The 23867-nt window shown below is 44.0% G+C and overlaps 1 protein-coding gene across 2 annotated transcripts; it reads right to left on the reverse strand.

Annotated features, from left to right (window-relative positions):
* Nucleotides 1155-19655, reverse strand: MPV17L (MPV17 mitochondrial inner membrane protein like). Of its 2 annotated transcripts, XM_021086176.1 has the most exons (4): nt 19250-19655; nt 13259-13329; nt 9161-9190; nt 1155-9083 (listed from the first exon to the last, which is right to left on the reverse strand). In XM_021086176.1, exons 1-4 carry the CDS (start codon nt 19557-19559, stop codon nt 8904-8906), a joined length of 591 nt encoding a protein of 196 aa, XP_020941835.1. In that variant the 5' UTR covers nt 19560-19655; the 3' UTR covers nt 1155-8903. The 2 variants fall into 2 exon arrangements, with proteins under 2 accessions (XP_020941835.1, XP_020941836.1); XM_021086177.1 differs by lacking the exon at nt 13259-13329 and having other exon boundaries at nt 19250-19648.

Consider the following 23867-nt stretch of genomic DNA (forward strand, 5'->3'; position numbering starts at 1 on the left):
ACCCCTAGCCTGGAAATTTCTGTATGCTGTGGGTGAGGCCCTAAAAAGCAAAAAAATTAGGTAACATTGGCCAAAGTATATAAGAACCTTTACTGACACACAGTTTTTCCCTGAGAACATTCTCCTAATCTTCAGTTTTGAGGCCTGCTTTTGAAGAAATCAAGTGAACAGAGAATATTTTCACTTTGGTTTAGTAACTGTTTCAGCTTTCCAGTTTACAACCCTGATGCAGAAGACATTCAGATAGAGTTGAGGCATGAGAATTGAACAAACCTGAGCTCTATATGTAACATTCCATTTGTTCTATCCTCTTTGAGATTCTAGAACTAAAAAGCTAAGTGCTGGGTACCAAGAAGGGAATTCCTTCTTCTACCCTCCAAGCTAACTTTCCTGACAGCTACTTACTCTTCCCATTCTATCCATGACAGCTTGATTATAACATTGAAGCAACAGAAAGGGACCAGAAATGAAGATGCAGTCATACAGAAAGGGGAGCCACAGAAAGATCTTTTTTTTAGGGCCGCCCCACAGCAGTCAAATCAGAGCTATAGCTGCCAGCCTACACCACAGCCACAGCAACATGGGATCTGAGCCACCTCTGCAACCTACACCACAGCTTATGGCAATGCCGGATCCTTAAACCCACTGAGCAGAACCAGGGATCAAACCTGCATCTTCACGGGTGCTGGTCAGATTGGTTTCCTATGAGCCACGACGGGAACTACACAGAAAGATCCTAATGGGACTAATGGGACTGAACACTCGTCCTCATGGATACTAGTCAGATTCACTAACCACTGAGCCATGACAGGAACTCCAATAAGAGAAATTTAATATTGAATTCCTCCCCCCCCCGCTTTATGCTCAAAAAGAATGGTTTCTGAGAAGTCACTTGGGCACGACTTCAGTTCTAAATTCTCAGCTCTGTGGGAGTACATACACCCACAGGAAGTAGACCAAACATTGGCAAGAATTCAGTGACAAAGAGCATATGTATAGAGATAAGGACAACCTGTATCTCAATCCAAAGTAAAGGCATAAATCTTGCATTTGCAGTAAAGATAATTAGGAAAGACTGCAGGATGTAAATCTCATTTCCTTTACATATTTCCTGGAAATACCACCCATAACACAAAACAACCAGGATCATTTGCTGTGCTTAACCAAAATTCATTTATTTTTTCATATACACTAAATCACATCATACAAATTTAATATACACATTTTATACATAAAATTTAAACTTGAAAATGAAGCAACTAGTGTTGCTTTTACAGCCATTTCCACTCAAAACATGAAAAGAGTATTCTGGCTTCATGGCATGAGTATTAGAAAATGAACAATAAATTAACAGTATTTCCATTTTAAATGCGGTTTAAAGAATTATGGAAATAAGGAGGAAAAAGAAAATGAACAAATACAGTTCTTTACCATGAATACTAAAAAGACAATATTCTGATATGGCCAGTGTCTGCTCAACCGTCTGACCTCAGTATTGAGGTAGGGTATCAATCACATCGATTGATCCTTCACCAGGAAGCATCATCAAGCTTGCGATCTAACTGGCATCCATTCTTGGTCCCCAGCATTCAGAGAATTGACAACACACTTAACTCCATCCACTGTCACCCTCGGGTGAAAAAGCAGTTGGTTCTGTTATTTGGCAGTTATCTGGCTGCCTGGTCGCACTTCCATTTTCAGGGCTTAATTTGTTGCTCTCTGTGGAGGCTGTGGAGTAGGAGTGGATGACCATCTACGTATTATGATTTCGGGGGTCCCAGAAAGTGATGTCCAGAGTAACTCTTAACAGTTGTGAGCTGTTGGTCACCACTGCACAAGCCAAACTATGAAATCGACATACATAACAGCGTATATTACTCAGGGTTCTCCAGAGAAACCAATAGCATTATGTATAGAAAGAGATTTATTATAAGGAACTGGCTCATATGATTTGGGGGGCAAGTCCCAAGGCCTGCAGGGTGAGTCAGCAAGCTAAAGACCCTGGAGAGCTGATGGTGTAGCTTCCACCCAGAAGCCAATAGGCTTACGACACAGGAAGAGCCAATGGTTCAAGTCGAAAGGTAGGGAAAAAAGCCAGTGTCCCAGTCAACTAGCCAGAATTCTGTTAGTTGGAATGGGGCTAGCCTTTTCGTGCTATTCAGCCTTCAACTGATTGGACAAGGCCCACTCCCATTAAGGAGGGCAATCTGCTTGACTCAGTCTACCAATATATATGTTAATGTCATCCAAAAATGCCTTCAGAGGAACACCCAGAATATACTGTTGGACCAAATATCTGGGCACCCCAAGGCCCAGTCAAATTGACACATAAAATTAACCATCACAAAGTGTAGTTTAGTGGTTTGGAGAAGGCCCAACTACTATGACTCTACCCAATTCTCAAAGACAAGTAGTCCAGTCTTTGGAGAGCTGGGGAGAGGTGTGAAGAGATGGTTTTTGGAGGGTATGTGCAAGTTAGGCCAGGGCCTTAAAGCTTGTAAGTCATAACCATCTCCAAGAAAACACAATTTTCTGGGCCTGGAGCTATAGCAGCTGGAGGTCTAAGCTGTGCTCAACTTAAGACAGGACAGCTGCCTGAACACGGGGATGAAGATGAGAAAGCCATCAGTGCGGACTTAGCAGCAGTACAGAAGCAAAAAGCAACAGATGAGAAATCTAAAAATTACATTCGTTCATTCATTCATTCATTCATTCATTCAACAGTATTACAGAATTTCTGCTACATGCTGGACACTGTGCTGGACATTTTGGATACAAATCCAAAGAAGAAATATATATTCTTCCCTCCAGAAGCTCATTCTGGTAGGGAATACAAATTTGCAAACAGGTAATGATCACCCATTGTAGAAAGTTCAGAATACATTGCAGTGATCTTTGCCCGGCTGGTTTTAATCCAATGGGGAATTGACAGCACAAGGTAAAGTCTATCAGAAGAGTCCTGCCAAACAAATCTGCTCTTATTAAATAGGAGTTCCCACTCTGGTGCAACAGGATTGGCAGAATCTCTGGAGCCCTGGGACACAGCTTCAGACCTTGGCCCCAGGTGGGTGAAGGATCCAGCGTTGCCACACTTGCGGTGTAGGTCACAACTGTGGCTCAGATCTGATCCTTGGCCTGGGAACCCCATATGCTGTAGGGCAGCCGAAAAAGAAAAAGAAAAAAAAAACTTCTCTCCACCCCCCACCCACCACAGCAGTACTTCCTAAAATTCCATCCAGAGATTCACTGTGTTAGCCATTAAAAACACAACTCAGCTAGAATGACTGTCATCCACATCTCAGGACATGAGCTCAATAAACCTCCTTTTCTAAAGGTAGCTGAAATCAGCCACAGAGAGAGAATGGGAGCTTGGAAAGATGAAGAAGAGAAATGGGAACTGATGTGGAAGATACAGCACTAAGTCAGAATGCAGGGAAGGGGCAGCCAGAGGACAGAGGGGGGTCTCTGAAAAAAAGGGGGCACTGCAGGGTCAAACTCTTTGGGCACAAGAACCCATCCAGTTTCTAATACGTGAAGAAGATGAACCTAACTTCAAAGGGACGCTGCCTCCAGAATGGTTACTCCCTTCCCATCTCTCCCTAGGACTGATCCTTCCTTCTTTACTTACCCTGGAGGGAAGAAAAGACCCACAGAGGGGCCTCTGCAACCGTCTCCCTAAAGCACGGCTGTCATGCCACGAAGTATACTGGTCCCTGACCTCATCACGTACTCTGTCCCTTTGGAGTATCTGGGTGGAGGGGGCTGGGGAGGGATGAAGAACAGGAGAAGGGGGCTTGTTAGGGCCCTTTGACAAAGAGAAAGGCAGGTATGGATGGATAAGATTTAAGGAGGTGTTCCCATGTGGTTCAGCAGGTTAAGGATCCAACAGCTGTGGCTTGGGTCACTGCTGTGGCCACAGTCTGGGAACTCCCGCATGCCACGAGTGCAGCCAAAAAAATAACGATGTAAGGAAACACAGATTTACAACGGGAAAGAGAACTAAAAAAGATAAGCTTTTAACAGATATATGCCAGTCATGTTAACTGAGTTATGAACTATTCTATCGGCTTGGTTGGCTCCTGTTCACAGCTCTTCATCTGTTACCCTGAAACTCCAAGTTCACCCTTTATCTTTGAACTCCACATTTCCCCTTTCACTTATTCACCACTGACAGTGTTAAGAGAAAAAATTTCCTGAGTTTTTACATTGCATTTTCTGTGATTTGGTTCCTTTAGATTCTAAATATAGTGGGTAAAACTAGATTACGTGTAGCCAATGCAAAGTAAAAATCTTCAGGCACAAAAATCCATTAACTTTCTAATACTTTCAGAAGATGAACATAATTTCAAATGAAAGCTGCCTCCAGGATATATGGTTAAGCGTGTTCTGGGTATAATTTGTCTTGGCAAACACTGCAAAAATTCACATAAAATTCCACTGAACTAAAAGATTACCCACCAAGCAAAAAATATTTTTCAATAGCTTTGAATGAATCCTAAAGGATGACAATCCTTAGAAGAGGAATAAAGTACGGATGAGTTAGAAATTGTACTTCTGGGAGTCCCCGTCGTGGCTAACGGTTAACGAATCTGACTAGGAACCATGAGGTTGTGGGTTTGACCCCTGGCCTTGCTCAGTGGGTTAAGGATCCGGCATTGCCATGTGGTGTAGGCTACAGAGGCGGCTCGGATCCTGAGTTGCTGTGGCTGTGGCGTACACCAACAGCTACAGCTCCGATTGGACCCCTAGCCTGGGAACCTCCATGTGCCACAGGTGCAGCCCTAGAAAAGATAAAAAAAGACCAAAAAAAAGAAAAAAGAAAAGAAATTGTACTTCTGGGTAAACTGCCTCAGTTAAAGAAACTCTCCATTGGATTTGGTTGTGGTTAACACAGTTGATTTGGAGGCCCTGTTTAGCTACAACCTGAAACACCCAAGTTAAATCTCTGTAGTTACACATTTTATAGTGAAAGAAGTAATGTTTTCTTCAAAGTATTAAAACCAAAAGTGCAATGATTAATGAATATTAGAATGTGGGAAAATGCTTTCCTCTTTGGACTGCCTTTTATTAGCTATAATTCCTTCCATCCGTAAACAGTTTTCTTATTCTGGCCTCAAAAGCATCAATGTAAGTACGATAACGTTTTCCCCCAAAGTGATAAGTAACAAGGACCTGCAATACTCTGTAATCCGTATAAGGGGAAAGCATCTGAAAAAGAATGGAGATATATATATATATTTATGATTCACTTTGATGTATACCTAAAACTAACACATTGTAAGTCAACTCTACTCCAATAAAATGTATATCAAAAGATCACATTTCCCTAAAGCCCTCTGCATGTGTATAAACCCCTAAATGCCAAATTTCACCAACTGTATAGCAGGCAGGTAATCAATCACTTTGCTGAATCACCTCACTGACATATTTCGAGGAAAATATTTTTACACACTGCTCTCAAATTTGGTGTTTTTAGAAAATTTTTAAATTTTAATGCCAACTCTTACATTGCCGAATTCTTCCTCACCAAACCCATCATGATTTATGAATAACTTTCATTAATTCTCTTACAAAAGAAAAAAGACTGATAGGCTACAAATTATGCATGATTTTTAATTTCAAGTAAGCTGGACAGAAGCACCTACATTATTCAAACACATCCCTTTCAGTTAGAACTTAAATGCCTTTTCCTTTGCTTTCTCTTTCAAGGTCCGAGGTTCACAGACCTGCAGTCTTGTGACTTCCCATCCTTCAGGACCCAGCTCAGGCATCTCCTCCATGGAGCCTTCCCAGATTTCCTAGGGTAACACGATTGCAAAGTACTTAACTGCTGCCATCACTAACCCATGGCTGGGGGGCATTCCTTGAGGAGCAGTCAAGCTTTCTGTTGACTAGTCAGGAATGCTGTTCAAACACTGAATGATGAATTGGATTATAGGTGTCCGGAGGACCTGAGTATCATTTTTCTTATACTCACAACTAGACCATGAACTTCTTTTAACAGTTACCGCCATGTTGTTTATGCTCATTATATCCTCCAGTGGCCTTTAATGACACATTATTTACATGCGGGTTATGATGTGATCTACTATGGTTATACTGGTGGACTATAAGGTAGGTAGAAGGAAAGATCTCCCCTGAATTAAGAAATCACTTTTCAGCTATCTGGGTAAGAGGCCTGTATCTGTGACTGGAAATGGACACCAGGAGTCAAAAAGCACTCTTGATTTTAACAGCAGCAGGGCCAGGACAGCTCCCTAGTGGTGGTGGCCAATGGTATTATCATGCAAGGCCATCAGAGAGTCAGAAAAGGAGGAGAGCTGGGTAGGTGCCGTTTGAACTACAGAGGTTAATACCCCAAAAGCTTACCCAGGATCAGAAAGCAATATACTGTTCGTTTTTTGTTGTCGTTGTTTAATGCTTAAGACATCCTCCTACATAGTAGGTGAAATTTGGAAAATCCAGTCTACCTCATCTCTGTCAAGGGAAAGGAATGAAAGGTTTTGCCCTTGCTCATCAACCAAGGGGCCAGAAGAACATGCTGAGGCAGCGCACAAACAAGTTAAAGAAACCTTAGGGACGGGAAATCTGGAATAGGAGCCACCTGCTCTGTTCTAACCGTGGAGGGTCAAGGGTGTGATTTACAAAGAATGGCAGCATGTTAAAACAAACATTCCATTATTTGGGATAAATTCCATTTCTAACACTAAAACACAAAAGCACATGAAAATTAAAGATATTATTTGCAAAAATTCAGAGGACATAGGCTACATATTCCCTACAGTACATAGGAACACTTTTTTTTTTTTTTTTTTGGCCGGGGATCACACCTGTGCTACAGCCACAACCTGAGCCACAGCAGTGACAATGCTGGATCCTTAACCCACTGGGCCACCAGGGATTTCCCAGAGGAACACATTATTGAGTACAGATTATCACAGTTTATGAATAATAAGCTTTTCCCCCTTGACAGTGTAAACAAGATTTGTTTCCCAAACACGCTTCTTCCACCGTAAGTAATGCTGAAGCTCATCTAAAAAATTGCCAGGTTGTTCTTACCATATTTACTCTGGATATACTTTTTTTTTTGTCTTTCTTTTTTCAGGGCCGCACCCGAGGCACATGCAGGTTCCCAGGCTAGGGGTCGAATTGGAGCTATAGCTGCTGGCGTACACCACAGCCACAGCAACGGGGGATCTGACCTACCCGACAGCTCACGGCAACACCGGATCCTTAACCCATTGAGAGAGGCCAGGGATCGAACCCTCGTCCTCATAGATATCGGTCAGATTTGTTAACCACTGAGCCACAACGGGAACTCCTGGATATACTTTTTAACTAAAACATGACTTAGGTGTTGCGAAGTAGCTTTTCCGTTATAGGAACTACTTTTAAGACTATGCAAAAAACAATTTAGAATTAAACTAGAAATTATCTTACTCTTGTCTGAATAATGTAAAATATATTAATATCTATTAAATTCAAATAAATCATGTACTTAAGAGTTATATACTTATAACAAATTTATATTACAACTAACATCAATTATATACTTAAAATGTTTAGAATATATATTCTTAAATACAAATTCTCAAGATAAATATATTAACATCTCAGTGCTTCACACCTTCAAATTTGTGAAACACTCCATTGAAATCAACAGAAGAGCAACACAACTCTTGGGTGAAAATTGCTAAAACTTCTTGAAATACTCACATAATTGTTAAACCCACTGGTTTTGAAGTTCAAAAAACTGGGTCAATCTGAAAAACTGGATTGAATTTCTCATGTCTACCTTAAAGATGATCTGTAAAGATTTATGTGAAAGCACTACTGTTTATTTGTTTGTTTGTTTTTTGGCTTTTTAGGGCTGCACTCGCAGCATATGGATTCCCAGCTAGGGATAGAATTGGAGCTACAGCTGCCGACCTACACCACAGCTCACGGCAACACCAAATCCTTAACCCACTGAGCGAGCCCAGGGATTGAACCTACAACCTTATGGTTCCTGGTTAGATTCATTTCCGCTGTGCCATGGCAGGAACTCCAAAGCACTACTTTTAAAAACTGTAACATCAGTATGAATTTGGGGGTAAGTAACTATTTTCCCTGGAACTTTATACAGTTCTTTCCAGAAGAACTGTTTAATTTTTTTTAGAAATTTCACTCAATATATTTCTTTTAAAAGCCAAATATTGAGTACATTATTTTTGTATTTTGTACATGTCTAAGAAATGGGGTATTGAGCCAAATGAATATGCTGAAAACTAAAAAACATTAACCAAAAAATGTTTAAAAACTATAAAAGTAGAAGATATCCATAAAATACACTCTATATAGGACACACTGACTAGTTATTTTTTTATATAAAATGTACTTGCAGCTCTTTAGTATTGCATAACAATAAATTATTATACAGTATTTTAGTGGGAAACCTGGTCATTCAATGCTGTATAAATAGAAATTTACTCTAAGGACTGTATAAAAGGTAATCCAGAAGCATTTAGGAGACAACCTGAGGTTTTTTAGAAGCGATGTATACAATCGAAATGCCTTAAATCAACTGGCAATGAAATAGTGGACTAGAAAGAGTAATGAGTATAAAATGCCACTTTGTCACTGTTCCTAATACTAACCAAAGTATTAGAGAAGGGAAAATTAGAGAAGTAATACTTTCAGATTAGAATGAAAAAAAAAAAGATTTGAATAAGACTGAAAATTATTACTGCTAATTAAAAACAACTGGGTCTCAAACTTGGGGGGGACGACAACCCAGGTGGGTCTACAGAATAGTAGTTCTTCAAAAGGGAGCACATAACTGGTAAGGAGAGTATTTCTTCTGCAAGCAGGTCCACTGCATTTAAGGGGAAAAAATTAGTCCCTTTCAGGGAGTTCTTGACTTGTCATTTCTCTGGGGGGCTTTCAACTTCATTTGTCCCCTTTGTGCGAAGAGAAGCGAAAGCTGACTTCAGTGTGCCATCACCACCCTGTTGTGAAAAGCAGAGGAAGGTGGCCCACAGAAAGCCGCAGAGTCCGGTGTAAGCTGTTCTCCAGGGAACAGGAACGAGGCTGAAGTTGGTGAGCTGGAACAGAGGGAGACTGTCAGGGCTCCCTGTCATCCAAACCCACGAGTGAGCATTCTAAGTGGATTGAGACTCACCTGTACAAAAGGCCAGTACATCAGACCACTCTGGAACAAAGAACAACTTTATTAGGATGCTTTTACATCACACCAAACAATCACACAGTACATTCTTTAAAGCATTAAGAAACCCAGGCTGCTAGACTGTGGAGGTGTTTTTATATGTCAGACTAAGCTGATTAAATTCGACTGCTTAAGGCCTCTTGAGTGGAAGAGGGTGGGGAGTTGTACAGAAGCGGTTTGGCACAATAATAAAGATTTTTATTAGTTATATTCACAGAACGATAATGAAAAGTCTACCAGAATCAGTACCATCTCTGGAAGACAGGTGCTTTCAAAATAACAATGTATATTTACACATTGCAATTTTCCTGTTTGCCCAAGCAAATGATGCAGGGAAAAGAGAAAATACAGGATCATCAATGAATTTTTAAAACTACAGACCAAACCCCCCCCTTTTTTTTTTTTTTTACTGTGCCCACAGCATACCAAAATTCCCAGGCCAGGTATCAAACCTGCACCACAGCAGTGGCAATGCCAGATCCTTAATCTACTGAGCCACCAGGGAACTCCAGACTAAACCATTCTTTTTTTTTTTTTTTTTTTTTTGGTCTTTTTGCCTCTTCTAGGGCCGCTCCCATGGCATATGGAGGTTCCCAGGCTAGGGGTCTAATTGGAGCTGTAGCCACCGGCCTATGCCAGAGCCACAGCAATGCAGGATCCAAGCCACGTCTGCAAACTTCACCACAGCTCACGGCAATGCCAGGTACTTAACCCACTGAGCAAGGCCAGGGATCAAACCCGCAACCCCATGGTTCCCAGTCGGATTTGTTAACCACTGTGCCACAATGGGAACTCCCAGACTAAACCATTCTTGTGATTTGCTAGTAACATATTCTGCCTATGTCATGCTATAGAATAAGTTTAGCTTTTAAAATGGATTTATTTTCACAGACAGAAAATAAACATGGTTACCACAGAGGAAGGGAGGGAAAGGTTAAATTAGGAGTTTATTAATTGGGATTAATATACACACACTACTGTATATAAAATAGATAACCAACAATGTAGCACAGGGAACTACATTCAGTATTTTATAACATATAAAGGAAAAGAATATGAAAAAGAATATACAGGTATGTATAACTGAATCACCTTGCTGAACGCCTGAAAATAACGCAATATTGTAAATCAACTATATTCAATAAAAAATTTTTAAATTTGATTTTTAACCTATACATTCTGAAAAAAAGGTCATCATTATGGATTTCTTTAAGATAGAGGTCTTAGTACGTAAATTATATTGTTTTGGGGTCTTTTAGTTTTGTTTGGGTTTTTTTTTTGGCCATGCCTGTAGCATACAGAAGTTCCCAGGACAGCAATCAGACCCACGCCACAGCAGTGACAACACTGGATCCTTAACTAGTAGGCCACCAAGGAACTCCATAAATTATATCTTAAAAAAAAAAAAAAAAAAAAAACAACTAAACAAAACCTAGAGGTTTTCAAAACAGTCCTTAAAAGTGATATTACACTGATAACATAAAGGTGGTATTTTTTTCCCTGCTAATTTGTATTTTCTAGTTTCTACACTAAACCATTGTAATTAAAAACTTTTTTGCTTTAGGACCGCATCCAGGCATATGGAAGTTCCCAGGCTAGGGGTAGAATTGGAGTTATAGCTGCCAGCCTCCACCACAGCCACAGCAATATAGGTCCGAGCTGTGTCTGCGACCTACACCACAGCTCACGGCAACGCAGGATCCTCAACCCGCTGAGCAAGGCCAGGATCAAACCCACATCCTCATGGGTAGTAGTTGGATTCATTTTCGCTGAGCCATGACGGGAACTCCCTGCTTGCTTGCTGTTTGTATAAATGTCAGCTGTACCTATCTCCATAGGATCTTTGACATCATGGGGAAGGTTGTTCCTTTTTCCAAAAGAAAGCAGCAGAAAATCACGTTGGAATGTCACCATGGGCCCACAGTTTTTTTGCCCCAGGAGCAGTAATGCAAGCTCTGAGGGCTCTCCCCTGGAAGGAAGAAGGAACTGTCAGAACAGCTCAGGGGAAACATGTGGCTTCCACCCTCCCTACCACCAGCCTCCAACCATCGGGCAGGTGACGCTGGTTCTTGTGCTTAGACTCATTGCACAGGAGATGCCAGAAGCAGTGCAGGCAGTGGCTGCCTGTGGCTTGGCACTGCTTTTGAGAGGGGACTATGATGTGAAGCCCTAGGCCAGTCCATGTATGGTCTGGAATCCTGAAAATTCACCACATTGTCATTCATAGAATCAGACAGATCTAGGCCAGAGATGGAAAGCATCCTTGACTTTGCCAGACCTTGAGGACACCACTCAAGAAATCTTCACTGAGGGAGTTCCCATCATGGCTCAGCGGAAACCAATTTGACTAGGAACCATGAGGTTGCAGGTTCAATCCCTGCCCTTGCTCAGTTGGTTAAGGATCTGGCACTGCTGTGAGCTGTGGTGCAGGTCGCAGACGTGGCTCAGATCTGGCATTGCTGTGGCTGTGGTGTAGGCCAAGGGCTACAGCTCAGATTCGACCCCTAGCCTGGGAACCTCCATATGCCACAGGTGCAGCCCTTAAAAAAAAAAAAAAAAAAAAAAAAAAAAAGTCTTCATTGAATAAATAGATATTTATTTGAAGGACTGGATTATATTTATTTGTACTGAGCAAACAGTACAAGAGGTGACTTGCTTTAAGCCTTGGAATAACCCTTCTTCCTTCTCTGTAAATACCTTTGTGATGTTAAGAAGGTTCCTTTCATAGGGACCCAGCAGAACGCACACCTGGAACCATCAGCTCTAAATGTGGGAAAGATTCCTTTAAGCTACTCACATTCTTCTATTTGTATTTTGCAATACCCTCTTTGGCTTCAAAACTGACTGTAGGGAGTTCCCGTCGTGGCGCAGTGGTTAACGAATCCAACTAGGAACCATGAGGTTGCGGGTTCGGTCCCTGCCCTTGCTCAGTGGGTTAAGCATCTGGCGTCGCCATGAGCTGTGGTGTAGGTTGTAGACTCGGATCGGATCCCACGTGGCTGCAGCTCCGATTAAACCCCTAGCCTGGGAACCCCCATATGCCGTGGGAGCGGCCCAAGAAATAGCAAAAAAAGACAAAAAAAAAAAAAAAAACTGACTGTAATCACAAATAAGAGTAAATCTAAGGATCTCAGAAATCATTGTGGGAGGAGTTCCCATCGTGGTGAAGCGGAAACAAATCCAACTAGGACTCGTGAGGTTGCAGGTTTGATTCCTGGCCTCACTCAGGGGGTTAAGGACCTGGCATTGCCATAAGCTGTGGTGTAGGTCAAAGAGGCTTGGATCTTGCATTGCTGTGGCTAGGCAGGCAGCTGTAGCTCCAACTGGACCCCTAGCCTGGGAACCTCCACATGCCGCAGGTGCAGCCATAAAAAGAAAAAAAAAAAAAAGAAATCATTGTGAACATTGACTACAATTCAAAGACACTCACATATAGACACTCAAAGCTTCTCACTCAATTATCAAAACAAATTTAAGAACTGTCAAAATATTGTACCCTTGTGCCAACCAAATGGAGCCCTGTTTTAAGAATAGATTCTTGGGAGTTCCCATCGTGGCTCAGAGGAAACCAATCTGACTGGCATCCGTGAGGCGCAGGTTCAATCCCTGGCCTTGCTTAGTGGGTTAAGGATCCGAGTTGCTGTGGCTATGGGGTAGGCTGGCAGCTGTAGCTCCGATTAGATCCCTAGCCTAGGAACCTCCAGGTTGGCCCTAAAAAGACAAAAAAAAAAAAAAATTCTTAAATCAATTCAAGAATTTTTTTAATGACCACACCCACGGCATATGGAACTTCCTGGGCCAAGGACTGAATTCCATCCCCCAGCTGAAGCTGTGACCTATGCAGCAGCTGTGGCAACACCAGATCCTTCAACCCACTGCACCAGGCTGGAGATCAAACCTATGCCTCCACAGCAACCTGTGCCACTGCAGTTGGATTCTTAAGTCACTGCACCACAGGAGGAACTCCTGGTTTAAGAATATTTTTATTAAAACGTATTTAATGTTAAAAAGATACAAAGAGATCTTGGTTGCATTTTCAAAAGTCTGCCTTACCTTATATGTATTCCAGAATTTCTGTCTCAAGTCCAAAAATATGTCATCCTTCCCCTGGAGAATACTCATACCTATTTGCAAAAAACACACACCAAAAGAATTTTTAAAAGATTCAATAGGAGGAGTTCCCATCATGGCAGTGGAAACGAATCTGACTAGGAACCATGAGGTTGCAGGTTCGATCCCTGGCTTTGCTCAGTCAGTGGGTTAAGGATCCATTGTTGCTGTGAGCTGTGGTGTAGGTCGCAGATATGGCTCAGATCTGAGGTCGCTGTGGCTTTGGCTGTGGCCAGCAGCTAAACTCTGATTGGACCCCTAGCCTGGGAACCACCTCCATATGCCGTGGGTGTGGCCCTAAAAAGCAAGGAAAAAAAAAAGATTCAATAGGAAGAATATTATATAACAGTTCATGTTCAAGTTTCCTACTCCAATATTCAAGGTCACCACCATTACTCAATATGCCCCTTATGACCTAACAGTGAAAACAGAAGATAGATAATCTCCATTCTAAAAATAGGTAAATTTTAGAGAGGATTAAGATGGCAGAATAGAAGGACTGGAGCTCAACTTCTCAATGCACAACTAAAGTCTGAGCAATCTCCACCCAAATGGACCGGAAGCCTTAAAAAAGATACCATACTCCAGAATAAAAAGAGGAGGCCACATCAAGAGGTAGGAGGGGCGATTTTGTGATATAAACAACCCCATATCTCCCGGGTGGGAAGCTCCACAGACCAAAAACTAACTGGTTCACAGAGACTCACCTACAGGAGTGAGAGCCCTGAGCCCCACATCAAACCCTCACGTGTGGGGATCTGGCATTGAAGGCCAGTGGGGCTTGTGCACAGGAGCTCCACAGGACTGGGGGAAACAGAGAACCCATTCTCAAAAGGCGCACACGGACTTTCACATGCACTGGGTCCCAGGACAAAGCAAAGTCTCCATAGGAATCTGGGTCAAACCTGACCGCAGTTCTTGGAGGACATCCTGGGAAAACAGGGGTGAATGTGGCTTGTTGTGAGGGAGGGACATTGAAGGCAAAGCTCTCAGGAACTGAACAGCAGTTGCCTTTCTCTGGAGGTGGCCATTTGGGGAAAATCTGGCCCCACCCGTCAGCCAGCAATGAGAAGTCCCAGGGCAAACAACAATCCAGGTGGGATCACAGCCCTACCCCTCAGTAAACAGGCTGCCTAAAGACCCCTCAGGCACACAGCAGCCTCTAGTCCCATCCAGAGACTAAGCCCCACCCACCACAGGGATTAGAATCGGCTCCACCTACCAGTGGGCAGGCATCAGTCCCTCCCATCAGGAAGCCTACAGCAAGCCCCCATACCAACTTCAGCCACAAGGGGGGCAGACACCAGAAGGAACAGAGGCTGCAACTCTATTATCTGTAAAAAGGTCACCATACCAAAAACCTATCAAAATGAAAAGACAGAGAACTATAACTCTGATGAGGGAGAAAAGAAAAACCCCAGAACATCAGCTAAGCAATGAGGAGATTCTTAGCCTCCAGGAAAAAGACTTTAGATTGTTGATGCTGAAGATGATGCAAGACTTTGGAAATAAACTGGAGGCAAAGATGGATAACTTACAGGAAACACTGACCAAAGAGATACAAGAAATAAAACTTAAACAAGAAGAGATGCAAAATACAATAACTGAAATAAAAAATTCCCCAGAAGCAGCTAACAGCAGAATACAGGAGGCAGAAGAACAAATAAGCGAGGTGGAGGATACATTAGTGGAAATTATGGATGCGGAACAAAAGAGAAAAAAGATTGAAAACAAATGAAGAGAGTCTCAGAGAACTCTGGGACAACGTTAAACACACCAACATCTATATTATAGCAGTGCCAGAAGGAGAAGAGAGAAGGGGACAGAAAAAATATTCCAAGAGATAATAGCTGAAAACTTCCCTAACACAGGAAAGGAACTACTCACTCAAATCCAGGAAGCACGAGTACCATATAAAATAAACCCAAGGAGGAATACACTGAGACACATATTAATCAAGCTGACCAAAATTAAAGATAAAAAGAAAATCTTGAAAGCAGCTAGGGAAAAGAGACAAGTAACATACAAGGGAACCCCAATAAGGTTACTGGCAGATTTTTCAGCAGAAACTCTGCAGGCTAGAAGGGAGTGGCATAATATACTTAACGTGATGAGAGGAAAAAACCTCCAACCAAGCAAGGCTCTCCTTCAGATTTGAAAGAGAAATCAAAAGCTTCACCAATAAGCAAAAGTTGAGAGAATTCAGCAACACTAAAACAGCTTTACAACAAATACTAAAGGAACTTCTTCAGTAAGAAAAGAAAAGACAGCAACAGGAAACAAAAATTCCACAAATGACAAGGCTCACCAGTAAAGGTATATATACAGTAAAGATACGAAATCAACCATGCACAATTATACCACCAAAATCTGAAATCATGAGAAGAGGTGGGTACAAATGCACGGCACCGGATATGAACTTGCAATTAAGAGAACAACAACTTAAAACAATCTCCCCCACATATAGACTCTTATATCAAAACTTCAGAATAACTGTGCACCAAAAATCTACAATTGATACACAAACAAGCAATCTCTGGAGAAGAAACATATCTCATAGTAAATAAGTGCATAATCCGCCATGAAAGGGGGTCATTTGACATCATTCTTGGAATGCTGAAGTCTTCTTAGATCTGATTCTGATTCCCTCTCCATCAAATAATTTATGATAATTATAATAATGCAACTATACAATTAAAAAAATAAAAATAGGTAAATTTTGGAGTCCTCTTGTGTCCCAAAAGGTTAAGGATACGGCACTGTCACTGCAGTGGCTCAAGTCATCGCTGTGGCTTGGGTTGGATTGAGAGCCCAGGAGCTGCGAACATGGCAAAACAACAGCAACAAAGTAATATAAAAGTAGGTAAATATATATATATATTTTGCTTTTTGCAAGGCCAGATCCTTAACCCACTGAATGAGGACAGGAATTGAACCTGCAACCTCATGGTTCCTAGTTGGATTCATTTCTGCTTCGCCACCACGGGAATTGCAGTAAATTTTAAAGTGATAATATGGAGAATAGCAGGGTACAAAGGGATAGCAGAATGGGATTTTTTTGGCCACGCCCACAGCATGTGGAAGTCCCAGGGCCAGAGACTGAATTAGTGCCACAGTGGTAACCTGAGCCTCAGCAGTGACAACTGCTGGATCCTTAACCACTAGGCCACCACGAAACTCCTATTTCTTAAAAAGAAAGCTGTAAGAGAATTCACAAACACCTGGATGTTAGGTTAGTGGGACTATTGGTGACTTCCCGCCCTTCAAAACGTTTTGCGAAATGTTTGAATATTTTAAAGTTTAATTTCCTTTTATAAGAAGGCCTCTGGGCCCTGGGTATTCTAGCAACTGCAGATTTCCCATCTAAAAGGCTTTCTAATAAGAATCTGAAAGGAGAACACCAATTCAGCCTTCCTAAAAATATTTGGAAATATTAATGTTCAACAGCCCTGAAAAGGAATTCAGGGAACAAGGATAAAACCCTGTTTTACTAAGGGTGTAAAAATGAGAGTGCTTTCGAAATTCTGCAACTCTGGGAAGAAGGGGAAATAAAATCTTTTTAGTCAATCGCAGGGGATTCTTAAAACAGGACTCAAAAAAACTTGAGCCTAGAGTTCCCGTCATGGCTCAGTGAAAATGAATCTGACTAGGATCCATGAGGACACAGGTTCAATCCCTGCCTCGCTCAATGGGTTAAGGATCTGGCATTGCTGTGAGCTGTGGTGTAGGTCACAGACGTAGCTTGGATTTGGCCTTGCTGTGGCTGTAATGTAGGCCAGGGGCTAGAGCTCTGATTCGACCCCTAGCCTGGGAATGTCCATATGCTGCAGGTTCAGCCCTAAAAACACAAAAGATTAAAAACAAAACAAAACAAAACAAAACAAAAAAAACCGCCTTGAACCTGATATGGGTAATATATGGGTAATACCGTATTTGACTTGCCAAGCACTCATTAAGGGCTCAGCACATTATGTGCTTTTTTTCAGTTGACCCTTCTAACCCTCCACTGAGGATGGTGGAGTTACAGAGGCAGAAAGGAGCTCAGGGAGGCGGACAGAGGCTCAAGTCCAACCCAAGTGTGGCGCCTGAGCCAGACCTTTCAATCACAAGGACTCTAACTCCCTAAGGGGCCTCAGCACAAAGGATCATCTATCTGATAGAGGCAATTTTCCAGGCCTGACGTGCCCTGAACAGACATCCCCCCTGCTTCATTTTAATATGAGGAAATGGAAACCAGGACCTAGAAATTTGTAAAGAAAAATGAAGAAGCGATGTCTGGAGGAATCTGTTTCGGGGGCCTCGCTGTTACTGCAGCTTCTTTCTGGTTTCAGGCATTCTGACAAGCCCCAGGGAGATTAAGGCCATGCCAAGGATTGTGCAGTAGGTTTCGGGCAAGTCTTTCATTCCCTTTGAGCTCCATTTCCTCTTCTTTAACAGGGGAATAACAGTACCTGCTTCACCACATTGCTTGAGGATTAAATGGGAATCTGATTCCCAAATGCCCAGCCTCTCACCTGGCACTCCCTCACCCACCCCATCCCTTCACCAAAGCACAAGGCCACTGGGGTAACAGGCGTGAGGAACCTAGCCTAGAAGTCGCACCCTGGGATCAGGCACAGATCTTATAAACTAGGTGGCTTCGCCTCTCGGGTCCTCTATCCCCTGACCTCACTGACCCCCCTGGCCACGTGGATGGCTAACACTGCATCAGGCATGTTTCCTGCAGAGTGTATGACTGACTCTGGCCCCTAGAAGAAGGTCCAAGGGGCAGCATAAGTTCCTTCAAAGTGGTGATTTAACCACTTCAACCCAGTTTAGAAGAAAGCACTAAAAGCCACCGACAAGACCTTCTTGGGGGAATCTATGACTCTCAAGGCCAGGCCTCAGGCCCTTGAGTTTTCTTAGGGGGTGGGTGCCCCTCCCTGCCCACAATAGCAAATGCCATAAAAAAGAGGCCACAGAGCCCTTTCTATTGTTTTTTTAGAATGTAGGGCCCAAAGGAAGGTTCCCAATCCCTCCTCCTTCCTTTCTGAGAAGGGAGCTCCTGGGACTCTCACAGGTTGAGTCTCTCATGGCAGGGGTCCAAGGTCTCCTCACATTTTCTGTGGGGTTTTTTTGGTTTTTGGCAGCGCCCGTGGCATGCCAAAGTTCCCAGGCCAGGGCTCAAACCCTAGCCACCGCAGTGGTAAGGCTGGATCCTTAACCTGCTGAGCCACAGGGAACTCCTGTGGGTTTTGATATGGGGATGGGACACCCCATATCAAGTAAATTTTGTTACCAAAGTAGGACTACTGCAAATGGGGGGGGAACCAGTCTCAACCTCAGATTCCACCAGCTTTGCCCCGTTGGTCTTGAATCCCACTCCCATGTCGTATTTGTGTTGGAAAGGAGTGTCACCCCCACCCCCACCCCGTGGAAAGGAGGCTCCCAGCCCCAGGTGTGGATTTTCCCAGGAGCAGGAGAGCCCCCACCCCATACCTTGCAGTCACAGAGGTCACAGCTGCTATGGGGTATCATGACATTCTCATGGATCTTTTTCAGGGGGAAACGGGGCCCCAGTCCTGCCTCCGGGAGTTCTAGCCGAGGTCCCAAGCCTCCTGAAACCTCCAGCCCCAGTCTGTAGTGCAAGCACAGCGTCCCACCCTAAGACACTCTTCCCTGGCCTCTTCAGCAACCATTCCTCAATTTCTTTTTCCTCAACCCCTTAATCCAAGGTCCCCGGACTTAGCCCTCGCACCTCTACCTCCAGCCTCCAGCCCCATCCTCCCGGTTCCCCGAACCCTTGCCCCCTCCCCCCCCAACAGGGTTTCCAGCCCTAGTCACTGGCCCCCACAGCCCCTGACTTCGGTTTCCCAACCCCGATCCCGGCCCGCTCACCAGATCCCGAACCCGTCCCCCAGCTCCGGCTCCCAGGCCCCCATGCAGACTCCTCACCCAGGTAAAAGGCAGAGACGGCCACCGGCCCGCCAAGCGCCTGGTCGCACAGCACCTTGGCCAGGATGACGCGCGGCGCGCGGCCCGGCAGCGCGCGCTCCAGCAGGCGCAGCCACACGTAGTTGAAGTTTCCGTGGAAGACCACGGCCACCGTGGCCACGTGCCGCGTCTGCCGCCAGTCCGCCCGGCAGCCCCGCAGCCGCTGCTGCAGCGCGTCGCCAGCCGAGAAGAGCGCGGTATAGAGCAGCACGTTCGTGGGCCAAGGGTAGCGCCCGGCGGCGCGCGGGAGTACCCGCCACCAGCCCGCCATGCCCGCGCCCCCAGCGCCTGCCAGCCGCCGCCGGAGGCTTCTGGGCCACGGCCTCCGCCTCCTGCTCGGCGGCCGGCGCCCTCAGCCCCCGCCTCCCGCGCACCGCGCCCAGCCACCTGCACCTGACTCCTCCCCGATGCTCAAGAGCGATTGGGCGCCCCGAGCACACCCAACCCGCGCCGACCAATCCCGTGGCCACTGGCGATCTTGGGGGCTGAGCTTTTGAAATGAGGCTGGTCGGCAAAAATGCTTGTCCCATTACACGAAATGTCCAGAAGAACAGTCAAATCCGTAGAGACAGAGAGTAGGCTAGTAAGGTACTGGGCGATGGGGGGATGCGAAGTGGCTGGGTGTAGGGTTCCTTTAGCGAGTGATGAAATATTTCATAATTAAATAGTGGTAATGGTTGCACATACAACCACTGAATACAAAGTGGTAAATTTTATGGTATGCGAATTATATCTCAAAACAAACGAAAGAAGGTTTAAAAAGGGAAAATTTTTTAAAAAGAAAAAAAGAAGGATACCATAACAGTTATCAAGGTGGCGGTGTATTTGAAACGTTTACATATAAAGAACACTTTCGACGCACACTGTACATTGATTGATTGTGTAACGTCTTTGGAGACAGTGTTAGAAGTTGAAATTTGAGACCCTTCAGAAATATGAGATGGGGTTCAATGAGCCTACTGCCTTCTTCTTTGGTGCCTCAATGAATATACCTCCCAAAACATACGCTGAGCTCCCAGCTCCTGTATCAGAGGAGCAGGTCCTTGGAAACCCAGACAGCAGATGTAACCTCTGACTTCCTGGAAGTCAGGTTCTCTTTGCTTCTCTCCCTCTATTTTTCCTTCCTTCATTGTCACATCCAATTCTATTCTCGTTCCCTCTCCTATTTGTTGACTTATTTTTGTTTATTGTTTTTTCATTTTTAACTTTTCATTTTGAAATAATTTCATACTTTTTAAAAAGCTGCAAATATAGTACAGAGTTTTCATATAGGATCCCAAGCTTCCCCAAATATTGACATCGTACAATTATCAAAACAAGGAAATAAGCCCTCATTTAATCCTGTTACCCAATTTCCAGACTATTCAAATGATTGCCAGTTGTCGCACCCAAGTCCTTTTTCCAGTCTGGCATTCAGTGGCACTCTGTATTGCATTCATCACCACAGTCTCCAATTGGGAGCACTAATCAGTTATTTAGTAAATTATTCCTCAATTTGTCAACTGTACTATCATGGGCTGCATTGTGTCTCCCCAAAAATATGCTGAAACCCTAACCCCAGTACCTCAGAAAGCGACTGTATTCAGAGACAGCCTTTAAAGAGGTGATGAAACTAAAAAGGAGGCCCTTAGATGGGCCCTAAGCCAATCTGACTGGTGTCCTAGGAAGAGGACACAGGAAGAGACACGAGGGCAGCGCATGCGCAGAGGAAAGATCGTGTGAGGACACAGCGAGAAGGCAGCCATCTGCAAGCCAAGGAGAGAGGCCTCCGAGGAAACAGAACTGGCTGACACCTTGACCTTGGACTTCTAGCCCTGAGAACTGTGAGAAAATAAGAATTTTAACCCACCTTGTGGTATTTTGTTCTGGCAGCCTTAACAGACTGATACACCAGTTCTAATACTTCACTTCTTGGGACTCTGCCAATTGCTGTGTTCTTTGACCCTTTCTATCTGCCCACAGGCTGAGTTCCCTCCCTCCCTCTCGTCCTCAGGACTGGTCCCAAGCAAATCTTTCTGTCAGCCTGGTCCAGCTGAACAGGCTTCTCCCTTACACCTTTCTTTCTTTATGACTTAGATTCCCCTGGTATTATTTTCCTGTTGTTACTGTGACAAGTTACCAAGAATCTGTTGTCTTAGAGGTTGGGAGGTCAGAAATCTACAATGTGTCCATGGGCTGCCCTCCTTGCAGAAGCCCTCGAGGTGAATCCATCTCCTTGTCTTTTCCAGCTTCTAGAGGCCTCTGCATAACTGGATGGCCCCTTCCTCGTCTTCGAAGCCCACAGCACAGCACCTTCCAATCTCTCTCTGTCATTCCCCATGGTCTTTCCTGACTCTGATCCACCTGTTCTCCTCTTAGAAGAACCCTTGTGATTACATTCAGCCCACCTGGATAACGCTGCTCGGTTCCATGTCTCGAGATCCTCATCTTGGAGTTCCCGTCGTGGCTCAGTGGTTAACGAATCTGACTAGGAACCATGAGGTTGCGGGTTCCATCTCTGGCCTTGCTCAGTGGGTTAAGGATCCAGCGTTGCCGTGAACTGTGGTGTAGGTCGCAGACACGGCTTAGATCCCGGATCCCTGGAATACCTTATTGCTGTGGCTCTGGCGTAGGCCGGCATCTACAGCTCCGATTAGACCCCTAGCCTGGGAACCTCCATATGCGGCAGAAGTGGCCCGAGAAAAGGCAAAAAGACAAAAAAAAAAAAAAAAATCCTTATCTTAAGGGTCATCTACAAAGTCCTTTTGCCATTTAAAATAACATATTCAGGAGTTCCCTTTGTGGCTCAGCTGGTTAAGGATCTGACTTCATTTTGTGAGAATGTGGGTTCGATCCTAGCCTTGCTCAGTGAGTTAAAGCTCTGGTGTGACTGTGGCTGTGGCTGGCAGCTGCAGCTCTAATTTGATCCCTGGCCCTGGGAACTTCCATAGGCTTCAGGGCAGCCATAAAAAGGAAAAAACAAAAACAGAAAACCAAAAAAAAAGTATTCACAGTTTCTGGGATTAAGACACAGCTTCGGAGGGCCATTATTCCATGTCTTTCTTCTAATTCTTTTGATCTCCTCGAACAGTAATTGACCGAATTAGCCGAAAGAAAACTACCTATTTCTCCATATATTTAGATTAAGACCTTTGTTTGCCCAGGCAATCTTTCCTTCAGTCATGTGACCGATCAGCATTCATTGCACACAATTGAGTGCCAAGCACTAAACTACGGGCTTGTGGCAAGGACTTGTATTTGCAATGCTTTTTTAAAAAATCTGACTCCTGTCTAAATTAGAGGAAATTGTGGTCTTTATTAGGAAAAAAGAAAATCACCCTAATGATTCCTACACAATTCCCCTAACAAAAAAGTTTTTAGAGAAAAAAAAAAAATTCCCATCCTGGCGCAGCGGAAATTAATCCCACTAGGAACCATGAGGTTGCGGGTTTAGTCCCTGGCCTCGCTCAGTGGGTTAACGATCTGGTGTTGCTGTGAGCTGTGGAGTAGGTCGCAGACACGGCTCAGATCCCGTGTTGCTATGGCTGTGGACTTGGGCCGTAGGCTACCGCTCCAATTCTACCTCTAGCCTGGGAACTTCCATATGCCAAGGGTGCGGCCCTAAAAAGACAAAAAGACCAAAAAAAATTTTTTTAGAGAGGAAAACTGGGCAAAATTGGAGACTGGAAAGCAGGAAAGTGGTAGAACTGGGGGAGGGTTTAGGGTTGCCAGGTAAAGTATAGGATGCCCAGTTCACTTTGAATTTCAGTTGAACAATGAATAACTTTTTGGTGTAAGTATGTCCCAGTGCAATATTTGGGGTACATTAAAAAATGTCACTGTTGGAGTTCCCGTCATGGTGCAGGGGAAATGAATCCAACTGGGAACCATGAGGTTGCGGGTTCGATCCCTGGCCTTGCTCAGTGGGTTAAGGACCCAGTGTTGCCATGAGCTGTGGTGTAGGTCGCAGATGTGGCTTGGATCCCTCGTGGCTATGGCTATGGCGTAGGCTTGCAGCTGTAGCTGTCATTCAACCCCTAGCCTGGGAACCTCCATATGCTGCAGGTGCAGCCCTAAAAAGGAGAAAAAAATTTTCACTGTTCATCTGAAATTCAAAGTGAACTGGGCGTCTTGTCTTTTTAAAATGTAATTAGCTAAACCTGGCAGCCCCAAAGGGATGGAACTAACATCATGAAGAGCCCACAGGGCATTTCAATTCTCTGCGAAGTGTTTGAGTACATGATGTCATGTTCTCCTTACAGAAAGCCCGTGAGGTGGGGGATGGGTAACCATCTGTAGAGGCAGATAGCCTCCAAAATCTATGGTGATCTTTATCAAGCCGCTCAATGTATTTACTTAACGGGAGTTGAAAGAAAGAGAAATAGCTACTGCAAGGGCTGAGATGGTTTTAGGTGCATTGCTGTATACTTGTCTCTTCTTCAAAGCAATTAAAAAAAAAAAAAAAAGCAGTCCTAAAAGACAATCTAATTCAGGCAAGATGCTAAAGCACTCGCGTGGCCTTCCAAGGAGGGGAGATGCCCTAAGATGAATTAATTCATTACATCAATGCTTTATCATCTGTGCAGGCTGTGATTCAGAG

Source organism: Sus scrofa, chromosome 3 (genome assembly GCF_000003025.6).
Source record: "Sus scrofa isolate TJ Tabasco breed Duroc chromosome 3, Sscrofa11.1, whole genome shotgun sequence".
Taxonomy (NCBI): Eukaryota; Metazoa; Chordata; class Mammalia; order Artiodactyla; family Suidae; genus Sus; species Sus scrofa.

Excerpts from the sequence above, each read along its gene's own strand:
- MPV17L (XM_021086176.1), bottom strand. The coding sequence starts at position 19,559 with ATGGCGGGCTGGTGGCGGGTACTCCCGCGCGCCGCCGGGCGCTACCCT. Across the intron at positions 9,191-13,258 it reads AATTCTGGAATACATATAAG|AGTGGTCTGATGTACTGGCC; the intron begins GTAAGGCAGACT and ends TCTTTGTTCCAG. Across the intron at positions 9,084-9,160 it reads TGTACTGGCCTTTTGTACAG|CTCACCAACTTCAGCCTCGT; the intron begins GTGAGTCTCAAT and ends CCTCTGTTCCAG.